Source organism: Mytilus californianus, unplaced genomic scaffold (assembly GCF_021869535.1).
Source record: "Mytilus californianus isolate M0D057914Y unplaced genomic scaffold, xbMytCali1.0.p SCAF_3, whole genome shotgun sequence".
NCBI classification, from domain to species: Eukaryota; Metazoa; Mollusca; class Bivalvia; order Mytilida; family Mytilidae; genus Mytilus; species Mytilus californianus.
Genome location: NW_026262679.1, coordinates 98,874,834 through 98,895,025, shown reverse-complemented (window position 1 = coordinate 98,895,025; position 20,192 = coordinate 98,874,834). Strand labels below are relative to the sequence as shown.

At 32.1% G+C, this 20,192-nt stretch overlaps 1 protein-coding gene across 1 annotated transcript in view; it reads right to left on the bottom strand.

Annotated features, from left to right (window-relative positions):
* The window catches only part of LOC127735525 (catenin alpha-2-like), a 33,040-nt gene extending 13,255 nt beyond the window's left edge, over positions 1 to 19,785 (bottom strand). Inside the window, exons 1-12 of the mRNA XM_052245710.1 lie at positions 19,712 to 19,785; positions 11,837 to 11,959; positions 10,475 to 10,664; positions 9,896 to 10,062; positions 9,006 to 9,125; positions 5,885 to 5,974; positions 4,846 to 5,019; positions 4,106 to 4,309; positions 2,251 to 2,331; positions 1,488 to 1,640; positions 984 to 1,076; positions 330 to 486 (exon numbers count right to left, since the gene is read on the bottom strand). Of these exons, the coding sequence (XP_052101670.1) occupies positions 330 to 486; positions 984 to 1,076; positions 1,488 to 1,640; positions 2,251 to 2,331; positions 4,106 to 4,309; positions 4,846 to 5,019; positions 5,885 to 5,974; positions 9,006 to 9,125; positions 9,896 to 10,062; positions 10,475 to 10,664; positions 11,837 to 11,947 (1,540 nt within the window). The 5' untranslated portion in view covers positions 11,948 to 11,959; positions 19,712 to 19,785. The remainder of the gene's footprint in view (positions 1 to 329; positions 487 to 983; positions 1,077 to 1,487; positions 1,641 to 2,250; positions 2,332 to 4,105; positions 4,310 to 4,845; positions 5,020 to 5,884; positions 5,975 to 9,005; positions 9,126 to 9,895; positions 10,063 to 10,474; positions 10,665 to 11,836; positions 11,960 to 19,711) is intronic.
* Between the last annotated feature and the right edge of the window lie 407 nt (positions 19,786 to 20,192).

Genomic DNA, 20,192 nt, shown 5'->3' with positions numbered 1-20,192 from the left:
CTTGATCTGTGTTTTGTGGTAATAAGCATTGTGTATATGTTCCATAACATTTGGTTGAGGCAAAAAAAAAATTAGAGAATGGAAACATAAAATTCAGCAATTTTTCAATTTGTAAAGGGCATAACTCGAGAACGGCAAAAGTGAAGCCACCAAAATTCAAACTTGATCTGTGTTTTGTGGTAATAAGCATTGTGTATAAGTTTCATAACATTTGGTCGAGGCAAACTAAAGTTAGAGAACGGAAACCAATTTTGGGACGTACGTACGGACAAGGGTAAAACTTAATGCCCCCTCCGCTACGGCGGGGGCATAATTATGCAAAATATTACCAGAGACAGCTAAGAAATCATCAATAGTTGTAATGTCATCCACAGCATCTGTGAGCAGACGGACTTCTCTTTCCCAAGCATCTTTGAATACATCCATATTTTCCTGTGCCACTTTGGATCGTGGACGAGCAGCTAGTACTCTAGCAGCATTTATAACCTGATTTAAAATAAGAAATTGTTTCCACAAAAGTTTTCCCTGTTGAACATTTGGTACAGATTTTTGATTTTCAAAGCCAAGTTAATGCAGACTAAAAAATGTAAATAAAATGTAACTAGTCTTTAACATCACTGTAATAAAATCAAATGAATGGTTAAAAGATTACCTTAATATCACTTTAATACAGAAAGGTGAACATAATCCATTAATTCCCTACTGTGTCTTGCTTTTTTTTTTTGCAATAGAGTGTTTGTAGGCTTCCGCTTTTTTTTAATAACGGATGGAGTCGGTTTAAAAAAATTGGCCAAAGGAATGTTGGCAAAGCATAATGGTCCTTCAGATAACGTCATAATCAGTGCTAATTTGCAGTGTTGAAAAATGTATGTTTTTTTTACCTCCCAATTTCTTTTGAAATATTGTTTGTGTTGTTGGGTTTCTGTTTCATTTATGCATATTAACAGTCCAGTAAGGTATTAAAAATAAAATATATTTTATACCTGTGGACAAAGATTTTCTAATTCTGCTGCAGCAAGTCTGACCATTTTAACACCATCCTCATTACTGGACATTGAACAGGCCAAGTTGGCTACCTGTAAAATACAAATTCAACAAAAGTCAGATGGCTGAAACATGTTAAGTGTCATACCAAACACTGAAACCAAATAATGAAAATTCAGATAACTCTTAACAGTTTTTTTAAACAGAAATTCAGACGTTATCTATCACAACTTTTACCAGTTAACCAAACACTCCAAATGTAAAACTTTTCACCCTGGACCCAAATGCTGACCTGAATTTTATAAGAAAATGTTGTTTCCTTTTGTTGATGTTGCACTCATCTATCAAAATTGGTCAAATGATGTTGTTATAGTGTATACGAAATGAAGTCACAAATTATTTCAGAAAATAATATCCAAAATATCAAACAATCCCTTGAAGTGACAGTCAAAAAATTATTTTTTTGTATTTGCAATTATAACTTAAAAAATATTTTTAATTACCTCGACAAGTTTATTAGCATGTTCAGCAAACACCTGGGCATATTCCTCTACTCCCTTCTCATCCCCTGCCTTTGCAGCCTCTATCAAGACTAACAACGGTACATTGGTCTCTAAAAATGAGTCAGATACATGGTCCACTACAGCTTTCCTCAACTAAAAAAAAGATCAAGAACAAATTTTTCAAAGTAGAATGACAAAAGTACTTAATTTTTTACCTGAAAAAGTTTTTGTTTTCAGTTTATTTATATTAACTATACACAATTTTCCCCAAGATATTACCCTAAAATGGGACTATAAAGCAAGGGTATATTTCTGAAGTTTATTACAAAGCTCCTTCATCTTTTCATCCACTTGCTCTACCGGCTTGACCTTTATTGCTTTGAAGATAAACTGTAATATATGGAATTCTCCTAGCTGACAATAAAATGATATAATTGCTTCCCAACCATCATTTCATTAAATACAAAAAAGTATGAAATGTGACATTTTATAAAATTTTCAAAATAACTTATCTCCTAACCAAAGGAACATTGTTGGCATACTGGACATATATACAGTGTGTTAAATAACTGTTTGCGTGTTGATCTGTACAGGAGGGACAGTAAAACAGCAACTACTGGTCCTATATTGTTCCAACTTTTCATATAAATACTGTACATAGATCAACCAAGCCCAGTTTATAGTTTTTTTAGATCTCTACAAATATCAACAATTCAAGAAGAAGTGAAGAAAAAAAACTGTACTTAGAAAAAAATATACCAACCTGTCTTCTCAGATCTTTTGTCTTTTTCTGCATGTTCTCAATAGCTCTTTCTAATCCTTCACTTGGTTCTGAGTTACCAGCCTACAAGAATAAATTCATTTAGCATATTTTTTTAAATTTCATATTGACATTAATTGATCATGACATGAATGTTATTAAATCTATTCATTATTTCCTTTTGTTTCAGTTAGTATAAAAATAAGGAGATGTGGTATGATTGCCAATGAGACAACTATCCACCAAAGTTCAAATGCTTGCCACAAAATCATGAAGCAGTAATGAATGAATACAAAACTTTGCTTTTATCAGCAGAACTTAAATGTTATTTTGTCTTAATGAAAACGGCAAAAGGTTTCATATTTGTAGTTGATTGTTGCATCATTTGATAATCCACTCATTAAATTTATCTATGTTCCACTGTTTAGCATGATCCAGTATTTGACACATGGATATGAATAAAAACTCTATACCTGATTTATACTTTTTGTGAGATTTACCCATATTAGAACTCAGAATATAGCAGGTTAAATATTTGTTGATTTTTTTTCTTTCTATCTTTGTTAGATGTTTTGTTATTGTTTTAAATTTTTAAAATCTTTACACTGATTAAATTAATTAACATTAAGCTCTAAAATCATTTCTTTCTACAGCGACATTTCTAGAGTGAATTAAACATAGTTTCATCATGGCTGTGCTGTTAGTAAAAATGTTACTATACATAACATTCAAAGGATCAAAAAGGAATATGTATAACATTCTGTCTATAGGTTCTGACAACTTAAATGTCAATCTCTTGTTTTATGTCGGGGAAAACAAAAACTTTGCAACTATGGAATAAATCAAAAACTTTCAAAAAAATAAACAAATAAGAAAAAAACAACAAAAGTAAACGGTATACAAAAATATCAAGTCCTGCTGAATACGTCACTGTTAGTTACACATGCATTTCAAGTGTTAATTCTTACAACATAAAATGGTTTGTTCCATGTACAAAATATATTTTTCCTCCGATTTGAAATAAATCTAAATAATACAAATATGCAATGTGTAAATTTCTGAACAAGAAACTCATGCTTTTTATTACATGATATGGACGAAATCCTTGAAGGTAGGGATCAATATGTACATCTCTCCAAAATGGTGAACCTGGATGTGGCTTTGTACACTGTCTCATAAAAATAGTCACAAAGACAGTTTTAAACACATGAAAATTAACTGTACACACACAAAAAGATAGTTATTGTAGGAAACAATGTAATTTACTGGTTCGCTAAAGTATCCCTAACATAATGAAAATTATGTTAATCTTATGAATAATTAGAACAAAAGACATCACAAGATTATGAAAATACAAAAACATATGTTGATAATGGACCAAATATCTTATTCCATGGTCAGAAGTATTTTGAAAAAATTCTAAATTTCTGCAGTAATTTTACAGATTTCTGGTGAAATTTTGGTTTATTTTTAGCAAAATAGGTCAGTTACAGTATAAAATCCTTAAGTTATTATTTTCTCTATACCACACCAGGCAAAAAATCAGCATATCTGAAATAGGTCTTGTTTCAATTCAAATTTAATTCCATTTTAATTTCTATTGCCATGATTGCAGACAAAGTATTCATTATTATCTATCATTTTTCCCCATGTGTATGTACAACTGGATTAAATTAAAAAAGAACATGTATTACTTAATTAATCGAAGTTCATATATTCATATATTTCAGAAAAAAATCACAATTCTTACTATCATTTTTTAATCCTCTGTAAAAGTATTTTTAAATTATTCTAATAAAAATTATTTCTTGATGATCATTGCCTCCCCTTCCTCCACGACCCTCCAGTGATAACTTACATTATTCATATATTCTGTCAGTAAATCTTGGAGAGCTTGTCTAACAGCATTACATTCCTGTACGATCCTTTCTCTACGATCATCTCTTGTACAGGATGAGTCAGCCATCAAAGCAGCACCACTGATTATACTCTCAAGTCTTTCTTCTAATGATGGCCTGGTTCTGACTTCATTGTAGGATAATGGATCCATAATAATCTTTTGCTGAATTAAAAATAACAATAATAAATCTAGGCATGATTTAAAAGTATTCAGAATTTTAAAAAGTGAAACAAAAATAAGTATCTATATGTGTGTACTGATGATAAGATACAAATTGTTTGTTTTATTAACTTTTAAGTTTTATATTTATAATTTCAATCTGAATTTTATTGCAAATTTGCATTCGTTATCTTACAGAAAAAAGCACTTCTCGGTTATGAGGATTCAAATTTGAATCATCCAGATTTCAATGTAACCTTTATTATATTGAGTCTGTTTGTCAAAGTTTTGTTGTATGCCAAATTTAAATCTAACCTGCACACTTTACAACAAATTAAAAAAATCTGAAAACATTTAAATAAATAAAAGTGAGAGAGACATCCTGCATCACAGATCTTATTTTTGAAGCATAAAATTTGTTTTCTAGGAACCAAGATGTAGTAAATTATTGTCTTAGATTTTACTGTGCTGTTTCTTTCCTAAACTTAAACTGGTGAAACTTTTAGCATTTTCAAATAATTTTTCCATCATAATCTTACCATTAATTCATCAAGAGCTGATGCCAACTCTCCAGCTCCTTCATAAGGATGAGCATCTGATTGTCCAGATGCTTGGGCCACACCAGAGATTGTACTGATGGCATTTCTCACTTGTTGGTAAGCATAATCACGATTAGCTCTGGCTGAGGCTAATTCTGGATGTCTTACATAGGCCTAGAAGAAAGTCAAGAAATGATGTTATAATATAAGCTGAAGGAGAATTAAAAAGACAACTTGTTTATGATATGAATTCATTGAGTTTTACAATGATTTTTATAAGATTAAATCATTTCTAAAACTCGACAAGATCAGTCAACCAAACATATGCTGATTGCAGGGCCATTGTCTTACAGCTTTAACACATATCTTGAAAACTGGATCAGACAAACAAGTATATGCTGATTGCAGGCCCATTATTTTACAATTTTAACACAAATCATGAAAACAAGATTTAACTTGACATTGTGCCAAATAATAAAATTTAATGAAGTAGAAATTAATGAGTTTTGCATTGTAAATGTGTCATTCCCATTTCATGGTTGATTATTCTCAAAATGTACATAGCTAATAATCTTTATTATATATTAAATCTTTCAGTAGACCCACTGCAACTTTTATCTTCTAGACTGACTGGTTCTGAAACATTGACCGTATCACTGGATCTACTGTATTTGTACATACAAATTATACTGCAACTATGCTATTTGCAGTCTAATTGGATTTACCTTATAACATTTGTGATATACAGCCAGTGACCAAATATTGCCTCGTTTGTGATGATGATAATATGGGAGTATTGCTAAGCTCGGGTTTTTGTCACCTTGGTAATACTTTGCAAGCCCTTGTACAAGTAAATTTTATAGTTTGAGACAATGTATAGTTATTCTATATGTACTAGTGTATGATTGTATCAACAAAAATATAATTTCATTCCTTCATAATCTCAGTGCATTTTTGATTTTGACAGGTGTACATTCAATTTCCCTTGATAATATTTTGTGATATTTAGCTTTGACATTAATTATTGTTGTATATGTACCTTAGATGCAGTTAATAACATCATGCTATTTTTCTTTAATAACGCTCGAGCTGCAGCCATATCTTCTTTTCTTCTTGGATCCTTAAGATCCTATAACAAAAAGAAAAACATCAATTACTAGTGCATATTTCTGAACTTATTAATTTATTAAGGAAGAGATAAAAAGTGTACAATGAATAAGTATTTATGTCTGGATTTCTAAAACAATTAATTTGATTAAGTTAAGCTTACAATACGGTATGAGGTTTTCTCATTGTTGAAGGCTGTACGGTTGCCTATAATTGCTAACATCCACTTTATTTGAACTCTTGTGGATAGTTGTCTCATAGGCAGTCATACCAAATCTTCTTATTTTTATAAACTATTTTTTATCAAATTTCCATCACCTTTTCATTGTAGGTATTTAAAGCAAGCAGAAAATATCCTTCATGTATGAAGTTTATCATAAAAAATTCTGCTTGAATAGAACACGTTCCTTAAAGATAATGGACTACAGTCAATTAAAATATTTGTCAATGCAGAAAATTAAAAGATTAATATAAAAAAATGTATTGAATTTATATTCAAAAGATAACACATTTTAATGATATCTAATGCAATGTCTTAGAAATTTTCTGAACAAAAAATATTTTTTTATTTGAGTGCAAAGAAACATCATTTTAGATAATAAGAAATATATGGAGAATGTGTCCATGGGACACAGATGATGCCCCCGATTGCATATAAGATTATAAAGATGCATAACTCCAGAACGGTAATGTGACGCCACGCAAATTCGAACTTGATCTCAGTTTTGTGGTAATAAGCATTGTGTATAAGTTTCATAACAATTGGTTAAGGCAAACTAAAGTTAGAGAATGGAAACCAATTTCAGGACGTACGTACGGAAAAGGGTAAACCTTAACGTCACCTTCGCTTCGACGGGGGCATAAAAATATGCAATTCTTTTATGAGGCCAAAATAAATTAATAGTGTGTTTCCTATTTCATCTTCAAAAAAATTAGGTAGGGTAGGTAGGTAAAACATTTTATTTTATGAAAACATTTTATTTTTTTTTTATTGATGGGTCGACAGCAGAAAAAAGTTCCAAATCAAATAGTTTGATGTGCGGGCTTCTCTGATATTTAGAAAAGTAATTAAATCTACAGCTTTTTTAATTTTCTGTTTTAATTCTGCGTCAGAAATATGAAAATAAACTTGAATGAAAATTTTATGCATTTCATTGGTCGTAAAAAGAAAAGTGTATGTTCTTCACGATTAATTATCTTAAACCAAAAATGGCAGTGAAAAATCTGGCTTGGTATGTTATTATGTTGATCCTCGTTGAACCTTAAAATGTAAATGTCACACAGGGTATACATATGGAAGCAGATTCGTTCCCCTTGAAAAAACTGTGAACCGATGCTAAGCAGCAGATAATTATGATTTTTTAGGGTTAATACTCTGCCCTTGCACCCTCGTTATTTAATATACAGATGTGTTTTGATGTTTGACAAAATGTGATGGTGATTGAAGATTGGGTGGTTCTGACAATATTAAAATTCCAGGTTTTGAGAAGAGTGAGAATGTGAAATCTTTTTCTTATAAATGATGGTAGTAATGCCTGTTACCGTCAGGCGTCAAATGGTCATTTTTGGCTACCGTTAGCGTCAAATTGGTTAAAATTTTACCTTAATTCATCAAAATATCCTTATCCTGATTCTTCAGAGCAAGGATTTGTATACTATAGGTCTCAGATAATTATCGTTACCGTTTTTTTGGAAAAAATTTTACGTGATTCGTCAAAATCAGTCGATTTTTTTACCGTCTAAAAGAAAGTGTATATTTTATCGTCATGCACCAAAAATTACCGTTAATGTCGTTTGGCAAGATTTTTTAGCGTTATTCTGTCTACATATGATTGTTCTGCCTAACAGACGTTCCACTGGAAACTTTGTTATAACCAATGTCATAATATCTGTTCCTGTTGGAACAAATATTCTATACCATTCATTCCGATAGGAACATATACTGTAATATTTATTCCAGTGGAAATAATATTCCAGAACACTTTTTCCATTTGGAACTTCTATTTCGTGACAATTCGTCGTGAAGGTACCTCATTAATCTACTGGTCAAAAAAATTGCAGATGTAAATATGACAGGATTTTTTCCCTTTTCTTGTATAAATTGTTATGGGACCAGCCAGAGAAATAAAAAAGAATAAAAGTAGACATGGTGCTGGGGCAGATTCATTTATAAATGAATATGAATCATACACCATGTCTGCCTACTGGGGAAAGCTTCTGAAGTTTCATCTTTCTCGTTCCACATTGTCTGTTCCCTTGCCATCATAAACTAAAAAGCATTAACAGCCGTTTATGTTGCGTCCTGGATTAACAGCCGTTTATGTTGCGTCCTGGGCACAATTCTGTACAACATTCGTAAGAGCATGTTTTACAACAAAAGCTGGATTGATTTTAGTAGTTTTTACTATAAAATTGTTAGTCAATTTACCGACAGTTACAGTCTGTCCAACCTGAAACGATTTTGACTGTTGCCGCGGGTCCAAAGAAGCACAGGCACAAGACGAGATTTAGTTAATATATGTATATATACTGAATACACTTCATTATATATACAAAAATTTAAAAAATCTCGCTTGTAAAGGCTGTTCAAAGAAGTTGAACAAAGTGCGTCAACTTCGTATTTTTTTCATCTATAGGTCCGCTTGATGTTCTTCAAAAAGATTCATCATATCGTAATTATCCGGATTCGATGTCATTATATTTTGCGTGCATGTGATCACATTTCGCATATTTGACAGGTAATACGCTACACGGTTGCCGAAAAGCCATGCTTGTTTATTTAAAATCTTGGTCCTTGAAACGCTTTACTTATCAATATTGGTCGTTATTATCAAACGCTTTGAAGATCTATAGTATTCTAAACGAATAATCGGATCCGGACAGACTGACAAATCCGGATTTTGAATTTTTATTTTATTTTTGTCAATAAAATGTTTAGGGTCGGCGTCGGAAACGGAGGTAGGGTCGGGAAACCGGAAACACACCATTTATTTATTTTGGCCTGATATGTCTCTCTGCTGCTTTACTTCTATCAATAATCTAACTCAACTTACATTTTGTCTGTGTGCCGCTTTATTTGTCAGATCCATAATACTGTCTCCCAAGTCTTTAAAAGTTGCCATCAGGTCTTGCTGGCTTGTGGCATTTAATACTCTGTCAAGGTCACCTTCAACCTGAAGAAAACAATCTTAACTTTTGAAACTTAATCATGCAATAATACATGTATGTCTCTAATATTTCTACAATTTTTAATTATATGATCTTTAAAAAAAAACTTAATTAAGAGTATTACCATTTGACAAAACTTTTAACCTTTTGTGTCAATTCTTAATGTACAGATTTTTAACCAAAGGGACAGGTAGGGGTACTTTTTTTTACACTATCTTCCTTTTCAAAGAACTTAATTTTTATCAGACAAAAATCATATAAATCATCTATGTACTCTCCATTTTCAAGTTTGTGTTCAACTTAGTTTTATTCATTAATAGAAAAAAAAATGTACAGTAAAATGACTGAATTAAAAAAAAAAAATCCTCTTAGAAACTCATCTTTTAGCAAAGTAATTATATAAATAAATAGTGGCATCAGATTTTAATGAGAAAACTGACTTCAAAGGTGTTTTTAGTGAACCTAGAATGGTTTTATAATGAAATACTTTGTAACAACTTTATACCAACCTATTATATTTTGCACAAAGCAAATATAACATGAAGGCCTGACACATAAATACATGAGAATAACTTCCACTTCCATGTGGGATCATATCCATAAAACATCGTTTTACAATAGATTTGGTAATTCTCAGAGAGGTCCTTACAAACTTTGACAAAAGCTACTTTTCTCTTTATTTTTTTTCAATAAAGAAAACATTTTAATACTGTAACTTTAATTCTAACTCTTGGATCTGCAACATACAATATGTTGTATCAAATAGAATGTTTACCAGATTTAAAGTCTTCAATAGTAAATGTACATCAACCATATCCGCCAAAATCATCAGTCGTGTGACAGCAGACAGTAATGCACGTGCAGCACGAACCATAGCACCTCTTTTAGCAAGAGAACATGGATCAGCAGCAAAATCTTGTGATGCCTCTGTCATTGTGTCACCTGAAAAATAATCAATCTTCAGTTGTGACTACCCAATTTCTGTTGGAACTCAAACACACATGACATGGATGTCAGTACTCATATAGCCCTATCAATTTTATTGAGGTTTGTAAAAATTGTCATAGGATGATTGGCACCAGCAAACTAGTTTAACACCGCCACATTCTGTATGTGCCTGTCCCAAGTGAGGCGCCTGTAGTTCTGATGTTGTCGTTAGTTCATGTCTGTCATATTTGTTTTTCGCATATTGTTTTGTTATAAATTAGGCTGTTAGTTTTAAGTAGGAATTGACTATGATTTACAAATACTAAACCATGTGGACTGTCAGGTTGAAATAAGGAAGATGGAATGTCTGATTAACGGTACTTTTTCGTCAAATTCTATTAATTCAAGACAATAAATAAAAATGTACCTGTTTTCTTTACTTCATCTACAGCATCCAGCATATCATTTCTGATGTCTGGATTTTCATTGGCAATTGTTTCTCCAGCAATGATAAAGTTTTCTGTTGCCTTCTGTACTGCAGCACTCAGGACATGAGCTTTCTTTGACCGTCCTTTCTTTTTATTTGATGGGGATTTCTGATTGACGAGTGTTGTAACCTGAAATTAAGGAGATATTTATATAGAAAATAGATTCTAACCTATCACTCAATGTTTACACATTTGAAAACATCAAAAGTTATTTATAAGTAAGAACAATTAAAACCTGGTAAACCAACACGTTGTAAAAAAACTCTTTTAGATTGATGATACTGAAAATATCAGCAAATATAAATAAGAAGATGTGGTATTAGTGCCAATGAGACAACTCTCCATCCAAGTCATAATGAATAAAAAGTTGACAATTATAGGTCAAAGTACGGCCTTCAAAACGGAGCCTTGGCTCACACGGAACAGCAAGCTATAAAGGACCCCAAAATGACTAGTGTAAAACAATTCAAACAGGAAAACCAACGGTTTAATCTGTATAAAAAACGAGAAACGAGAACATGTTTACCACTAAATAAAGAAGTTTATTTAAGTGTTTTGATCAGCTATAAAAAGCCACATTAATTGTATGAACAACAAGATTGGCAAAAATCCTGTCAATACTAGTATATGACTAGGCTTGGAGGTAAAAACTGGTCAATTGGAATCTTTCTAAGACATTACTATAAAACCAGTCCCTACCTGGTCATGATCACAGGACAGAAAGTTACTGCTGGGACCAAAGGTCACAATAAATTAGTAAGCAAGTGTTTGAATATATTTATCATATATATATGATTTATATATATACATGTTGAAATAATTGATATAGCAATATCGAGTATGCAATATCATTACCCCTAAAACTAAATTAGTAATTATCGTATAAAGTTCCAATATTAATCCCAACTACCAATGTTTTACTAGAATTTATATAGTTAAGTCTGTAAAAAGAACAATGATAATTTAAATCGTCCAGTATTTGCCAGCATTGACTTACTTGAGAAGTATAAACCGGGACTGTAAATACTGAAGGCAGTATCAACAGCATTTATTAACCTTGCTAAACATTGCACATGTACATGTAATGAACCATTGTATGTTGTGTGAGGTATCAAAGTTCACTGACTGAAGGTTAATATATTGGATAAAAAAACTTAAAATTACAGACATTTCATGAGTAAATATTCTAAGCCTACACTTGCTACATGTTTAGTACAATGTAGATTTAACTACAAATAATTTCATGTTTTATTATACCCAAATCTACAATAGTCTTATATGTTCCTTAAAGACAAATTTACCTGTGTAACTAATGGTTCTAGAGTTTTTTCTACAGACTTTGTTTTGATTTCCAAGTTCTTTGGATCCCAACGGACTTGAAGTGTCCCCATTTGTGGGGCATTCAATGCCATTGTGTCTTACTTCTGAAAAAGGATTAAAACATGTAAACATTAGTCAAATGCAACAAACAGCTAAAGGCTCTGGGGAGCCTGTATCAATCATCCGACTTCTAAATTAAATTAGAATCTTAAAATGTCTCACCACATCTTTTGTAGAACGATTGACGATATGAAAATCATAAGGGCTGCTTGGAGGTCCTATAATATCCAGCACTGAAAACCATTGTATAACATGAATGCATACATGTATGACAAGAACATGTTCATGTCATATGAATGTTTCTATTTTGTACTCAACCGACAGATTAAGATAAATGAGAAAAGATCGCAATGTACATGTTCCAGTAGCTTATATTTTAATTACAAGGTTCAGTTCTTTAAATCTTTTTTTTCCTGGTGGTCATTGGGACCACCAAGACTAATAAACAGCTGCACCATGAGCGCATGATACCCCTGTCGTCTTGTGTGTGAATTTTTATGCAATAATCATAAATAGTTTCTGACATGCGGAAACCCCCCTTTTTTTTTTACAAAAAACTCAACATCTCTAAAATAAAATTTTGAATCAAAACCAAAAAGTATACAGATCTTTAGATTAATATAACTAAGAAGTGTGTAAAATTTAAAGCAATAATCATAAATCGTTTTTGACATACGGTGCAACATGTGAAAACCCCCCCTTTATAAAAAAAAAAAAATCAATATCTCTTAAATAAAATTTTGAATCAAAACCAAAAAGTATACAGATCTTAAGATTAATATAACTAAGAAGTGTGTAAAATTTTAAGCAATAATCACAAATCGTTTTTGAGATACGGCACGACATGTGAAAAACCCCTCCCCCTTTTTTTACAAAATACTCAATAACTCAAAAATAAAATTTTGAATCATCACCAAAAAGTATACAGATCTTAAGATTAGTATAACTAAGAAGTGTGTAAAGTTTTAAGCAATAATCATAAATTGTTTTTGAGATACGGTGCGACATGTGAAAAAAAACACACACCTGTTTTAGTTACTAAGTCCTGTAACTCAAAAAGTTTTAATTTTATTTTCACCAAAAAGTATACAGATCGTTTGATCATCATAAGAAACAACTATGTTAAGTTTCATGAAATTTGGATAAGTTGTTCTCAAATTACGGTGCGACATGTTTACGCCGGACAGACAGACGGCATTTGTATACCATAATACGTCCCATCAAAATTTTGACGGGCGTATAAAAATCTGGTGCTCCTGTAATATTACTTGAATTTATCAAACAGGGTTCTCACTAGGAATTTTTCATGGTGAGTCCGGGACTCATCACTTTTAGAAATGGTGAGTCCCAATAGATTTTGATGAGTCCAGGATGTGTGTAATTTTTTGTGTCTTTTAATATGATGAAATAAAACTAAATAGATGCATGTTTGATCGGTAGTTTTTATTATATCACCAACATGTGATCACGAAATAGCACAACAGTACTGAAAGTGGTGTTAAACACCAGTCAATCAATCAATCAATCCAACTTTGGACACCAGAATAACAACTGAAAAATTAAATAACCCTTTGGCATCCTACAACTAAGCTTTTTCAAGTCATAATTTTTATCAATATCAAAAGGCAAACCTAAAAGGAGGTAGAAAGATAGTAGACCAATGTTTGAACATAGCCCCCAAAAACAGCCATTTACAGGTTAAATATATAATACAGGGCAATAAATTAAATTAATGTGGATAGTGTCCACATGTGGACACAGATGATGCCCCCGCATGCATATCATATAGTTATAAAGGGACATAACTGAAGAACAGTAAAAGTGACATTACCCAAATTTGAACTTCATCTGAGTTTTGTGGTAAAAAGCATTGTGTGTAAGTGTCATAACATTTGGTTGAGGCTAACTTAAGTAGAGAACAGAAACTAAAAATTCAGCAATTTTTCTATTTGTAAACACGCATAACTCTAGAACTGTTGTGTATAAGTTTTATAACATTTGGTTGAGACAAACTAAAGTTAGAGAACGGAAACGAAAAATTCCGCAATTTTTATGTGTATAAAGGGACATAACTCAAGAATGGTAAAAGTGTCACCACCAAATTTTGTACTTAAATCTGTATTATGCAGTAATAAGCATTGTGTATAAGTTTCATAACATTTGGTTGAGGCAAACTAAAGTTAGAAAACGGAAACAAAAAATTTGTACTTGATCTTAGTTTTGTGGTAATGAATATTGTGTATAGGTTTCATAATGTTTGGTTGGGGCAAACTTAAGTTACAGAACGGAAACTAAAAATTTTGCAATCTTTCGTTTTATAAAGGGGCATAACTCAATAATGGTAAAAGTGACACTACCCAAATTCAACTTGATCTGTGATTTATCAGTGGAAGTCAAAATTAAACATTGCATTGTATAAAGCATTGATTGTAGTTGATTCAACTATAATCATGGACAAAGGAAGATAACTCTAATTTTAATAAAATGCTTCGCTGGGGCGCAGCTTGATACGACCGCAGAGGTCGAACCCTGAACAGTTGGGGCAAGTATGGACACAAAATTCAAGCTTGATACAGCTATGACTTTGGATTGTCATTAAATATTTGACACAGCATAGGTTTCTGACACAGGATGAATGTGGTGTAAGAACTGGAAAAAATTTAATTTACCTATTATGGTGGAATATCCATAAACTAAATTGTTTGTTAATTTCAATATATCAAAGAATATGTAGAATTCAATGTTTGATGTAATGTAATAAAGTTGAAATTTGGACCGTTTTTGTTCAATGTGGACCAATTTGGTAACATGTATAAATAATCAAAAATCTAAATACATGGGAGCCCATTTAAATACATCATAAAGGTATTAAAATAGAAAGTGACATCATAGTCATGGCTAAAAATAAACAAAAATCCTTAATCAGCAACATTTAAAGTAATATCTAAAAATAAAATTCCTTTGTAACCATAAAAGCCCATTTAAATACATCATAAAGATATTAAAATAGAAAATGACATCATAGTCATGGCTAAACATAGCAAAAAACCCTTAATCAGCATCATTTAACAGTAATATCTAAAAATGGAAATTACATCATAAAGGCATTAAAATAGAAAATGACATCATAGTCATGGCTAAAAATAAACAAAATCCTTAATCAGCATCAGCAACATTTTATAGTAATATCTAAAAATAAAATTCCTTTGTAACCATAAAAGCCCATTTAAATACATCATAACAGATATTAAAATAGAAAATGACATCATAGTCATGGCTAAACATAGCAAAAACCTTAATCAGCATCATTTAACAGTAATATCTAAAAATAAAAATTTCTTTGCAACCATAAAAGTAAAATAGAAAATGACATCATAATCATAGCTAAAAATAAACAAAAATTTTTTTTATTGGCAAATTTTAAATGGAGTTTATTATACTAAAACAATAAATTTGCAACCATAAACATGATAAAACCCCATTCAAACACATCATAAAAGTATTAAATAATTCAACTACATCATAAGGCTATAAAAATAGAAAATGACTTCATAGTCAAGGCTAAAGGTAAACAAAAAACCTTCATCAGCAAAATTTTATATTGGCAAATTTCCAATGAAGTTTATTACACTAAAATTGTTGGCAAATTTCCAATTTACATAATTTAAAAGCAGTGTAGATGAGATATTTAAATGAGTTTGAATTACCAACCTTACACTGCTTTTAAATAATGTTCTTTACTCAATTATTTGTCTATTAAAATGGAAACCCTTGTTTTTTAACCTTTTTTCCCCTTATTCCTTAAACATTAGAGCCATAACCACCCCCCCCAAAGCCAATTATTACTTTCCAATGTAACCTAAATTTCCAATATACATAATTTTAAATTTCAATTCCTCATGATATATAACCGTATCATTATTATTTTCTTTCATATATAAATCTGAAACAACCATCTTTAAATGGAAAATTTTAAAGAAAAAAAAAGGAAAAAAAAAAATCCTACCCCCCACACATTTTTTCAACCCCCTTTTGATTCATCATCCCCCACCTCAATCACAACCTTCAATTTGTGGTATGGTACATTGCAATACAATTTCACAGAGATCCATCACTTGAACACAAGTTTTTGTTGCAAACTAAAAAAATCCTTATTTTCGACCAATATTTGGCCCCTTATTCATAAATGTTTGAGCAATTAACCCCAAAACTCAATTCCTACTTTCTCTTCGTGATAAAAAATAACTAACTTAAATGTAAATTTTAAACAAAAAAAAAAGGAAAAAAAAAAATTACCCCTTTTTTGACCCCCGCCCCCCTTATGATTCATCACCCCCACCCCCCTTTCCCCCCAAACCAAGCTCAATAACAGCCTTGCCTTTGTGGTATGGTACCTTGTAATACAATTTTAGAGAGATCCATACACTTGAACACAAGTTATTGTCTAGAAACTAAAAAATGCTTATATTAAACCCCTTTTTAGGCCCCTTATTACTAAACGTTTTGGGCAATTACCACAACACTCAATTCCAGCTTTCCCTTTGTAAAATGGAACCTTGTAGTAAAATTTCAGAAAGATCCATACACTTACACACAAGTTATTGTCATGAAACTAGAAAAATGCTTGTTTTTGGCCCCCTTTTGGCCCCTTATTCCTAAAATTTTGAGGCAATTAACCCCAAAATCAATCTCAGCATTGACCCTTTGTGATATGGAATCTTGTGGTACAATGTCAAAGAGATCCATATGCTAACACACAAGTTATGTCTGGAAGTTACAGAAATGCTTATTTTTTTGCCCCTTTTTGGCACCTAATTCCTTAACTGTTGGTACCATAACCCCCAAAATCAATCCCCACCTTCCTATTGTGGTATTGAACCTTATGGTAAAATTTCATAGAGATCCATTCACTTAAACTAAAGTTAGAGTGCGAAAACCAATGTGTATTCGGACGACGACGCCGGACGACGACGATGACGACGACGACGCCAACGTCATACCAATATACGACCTCAAAATTTTTTTGCGGTCGTATAAAAATTACTTGATATTAAGAAGAAAATAAAAATTTCACAATTTTTCCATTTATAAAGGGGCATAACTCTAGAATGGTGAACGTGATGCCACCAAAATTCAAACTTGATCTGTGTTTTGTGGTTATAAGCATTGTGTATAAGTTTCATAACATTTGGTTGAGGCAAACTAAAGTTAGAGAACAAAAACGAAAAATTCAGCAATTTTTCCATTTGTAAAGGGGCATAACTCTAGAACAGTAGAAGTGACACCACCCAGGGTTCGACATTAACTTTTATACCAACTTGTCCAGTTGGGCAAGTGCCCTATTACTTTTACTTGTCCGAAAGTGAAATCTACATGCCCAAACTTTTACATGCTATTTTTGTGGTTGTAATGTAGTACATGCAGATAAAATATAGTTATCATGTATATGGGGTGTAAATTGATTATGGAGTATGAAAATATACTACATGTATGAGGCATATATGAGCCGAGGAGGGAGGGAAAAGATCGATGAATATACGGGAATTGGATCATTTACATAGAGATACTTATTTCATAATAATTTATCTAAGAAATGCCATTTCAAATAACCCTTCTTGATAAACTGACAACAACTGACAAATTTGTTAAAGTTTAATTTCATTTTCTCTTTCAAGCTTTTACGTTTTTCCATCTTAGGGAAATACACATCCGATGTCAAATTATAAAGTTAGAACAACGAAAATAGACCTCTGCTTTCCATTGGTCGGTGGGAATAACACGTGCGTCGGAAACGCCAGAGTGGTGTCCCGATGGATAACGATAATGACGAAGCAACGCCGCGGCCGCCTGATTGGCCAATATTTTTAAACGTGATCTATTTTTGGTAAAATGGGGAATTCAGTGCAAACAATTGACGAAATATACGCATTGAAGGGGGGTTAAGACCACTTTACTCGACCGTGCGGTGTTATCACTCAGTAATCTATGGACAAAACAACAGACACTATTGATTTTGTGAAATTTTAATCATATAACACTTTTTTTTTCACTTGTTCGATCGGACAACCAAGATGATGTTTTTACTTGTCCGAATACGGCATTAGCTTGCCCTGGGCAATCGGACAACCGTAAGTGTCGGACCCTGCCACCAAAATTCAAACTTGATCTGTGTTTTGTGGTAATAAGCATTGTGTATAAGTTTCATAACATTTGGTTGAGGCAAACTAAAGTAAGAGAACGGAAATGAAAAATTCAGCAATTTTTCCATTTGTAAAGGGGCATAACTCTAGAAAGGTTAAAGTGACGCCACCAAAATTCAAAATTGATCTGTGTTTTGTGGTAATAAGCATTGTGTATACGTTTCATTACATTTGGTTGAGGCAAACTAAAGTTAGAGAATGGAAACCAATTTTGAGACTACCGACCTACGTACGTACAGACGGACAAGGGTAAAACTTCATGTCCCCACCGCTACGACGGGGGCATAAAAATTAACGAAAAACAAATATGTAACACATACATGTTAACAAACGACAACCACTGAATTACAGGCTCCTGACTTGGGACAGGCACATACATACAGAATGTGGTGGGGATTAAACATGTAAGCGGGATCCCAACCCTCCCCCTTACCTGGGAGTGGTGTAACAGTACAACATAAGAATGAACTATAAAAATCAGTTGAAAGAGGCTCAACTCATTAGATGGATAAAAATACAAATACTACAAATACAAGTGGACGTGGCTGGGTACTTGTACAATGTACATCCAAACAACAAAAAGACACTTAGTCCATTTATCAGTAAAATACAGAAAAATTTTGCTCTGGATATTGTATTTTGGTCATAAACAAGCTTCTGTCCAAATTTCATAAAATTGCATGTATGTTTGACAAAGTTATTGATGTCTAAAAAAACTTGAACCACAGACTGAACACTGCTGAAGAGGTAATCTAGGATCGCTCTCTCTCTTTTGCGTAATAAATTTTGCACACTCGACAAAAATGCAAATTCCAGTAAAAAATATAGCAATATTTAATAATCCAAACATTACTGATTTACATCCAGATTCACCAGTTATCAATCTGATCGATACATTCTTTGTATATATAACATGCACATGCATAGCATTAATTCAGCACTGTTCTGAGCTAAAAAGTAGTCATGTCGATTAGATTATATTACACATGGCCTTACTGCTGGGAAAAGGAGGTTGAACCAGGATCTCAGGCTACTAGCCCAGCTAAATGAGGGCGGTTACAAATATATATTTACTTGGACTCAAGTTAGGGAATTCCATTTGATTTTTATGGGGGGCTAGGATGAAAAATTATGTCCTGCATTTTTTTTTTAGTTGTAATCTCTGTCCTGCATTTTTATTGTTATTTTTTACTTGATTCGGTCCTGCATTTTTTTTAATTAGTTTATCCTGACTTTTTTTTTTGCCAAGTTGCTCATCCTGCCTTTTTTTAAACTGAAAACTCCTGTCCTGCCTATTTTTTTCAAATTTCATCCTAACTCCCCCTCCCCCCCCATAAAAATCAAATGGTAGCTCCCTTATGTCTGCAATTGACCCTACATTTTGTAATATATGGATATAGAATAGAATAGAATAGAAATCTGTAAATTAATAGCCTTATTTCTTTATAGCAGTCCAGACAAATGATTTGCAAACACAGTATTGCTGGTCTGATTAAATACTGGGTAGTATACATTTGCTTGAAATGTTTGGTAAAGACACTCTTTTCTATCGATGCGAAGCGCAAAATCTAATTTTCTACATGAATTCTTACCAACCTGTTTCAGAATGTTTGTAATATTTAACTTTCAGTGAATAATTCGCTTCCGGACTCATTAGTCACAACATCCGCTTTTCCACTTCCGTTTATGAATACCTCCCCGGGGAAAATAATAAATGCTGGAAAAGTTATTTTGATAGTCAGATATTTGATTTAACACGACATAAGACAAATTCAACAACAAATGATTTATGTCTATAAGTCCAGATAACGACAATAAATAACATAGAATGAACAAATATATTTGATCTACATACAAATTTTACGAAGCGGGTAATTATAATAAAACAGCCAAGAATGTGGTCACGTGTTTTTAGGAATTTGGTGCGCGACATTACGAAAACTTCCCTCTGTGATCTATCTTCATTTTTACAGTGTTCAAGCAAGGATTTGTATAGTGTATTGTATCACTATACAAATCCTTGGTTCAAGACAAATTATTAGAATATTAAGGGAATTAAAATGCAAACCAAAAACCG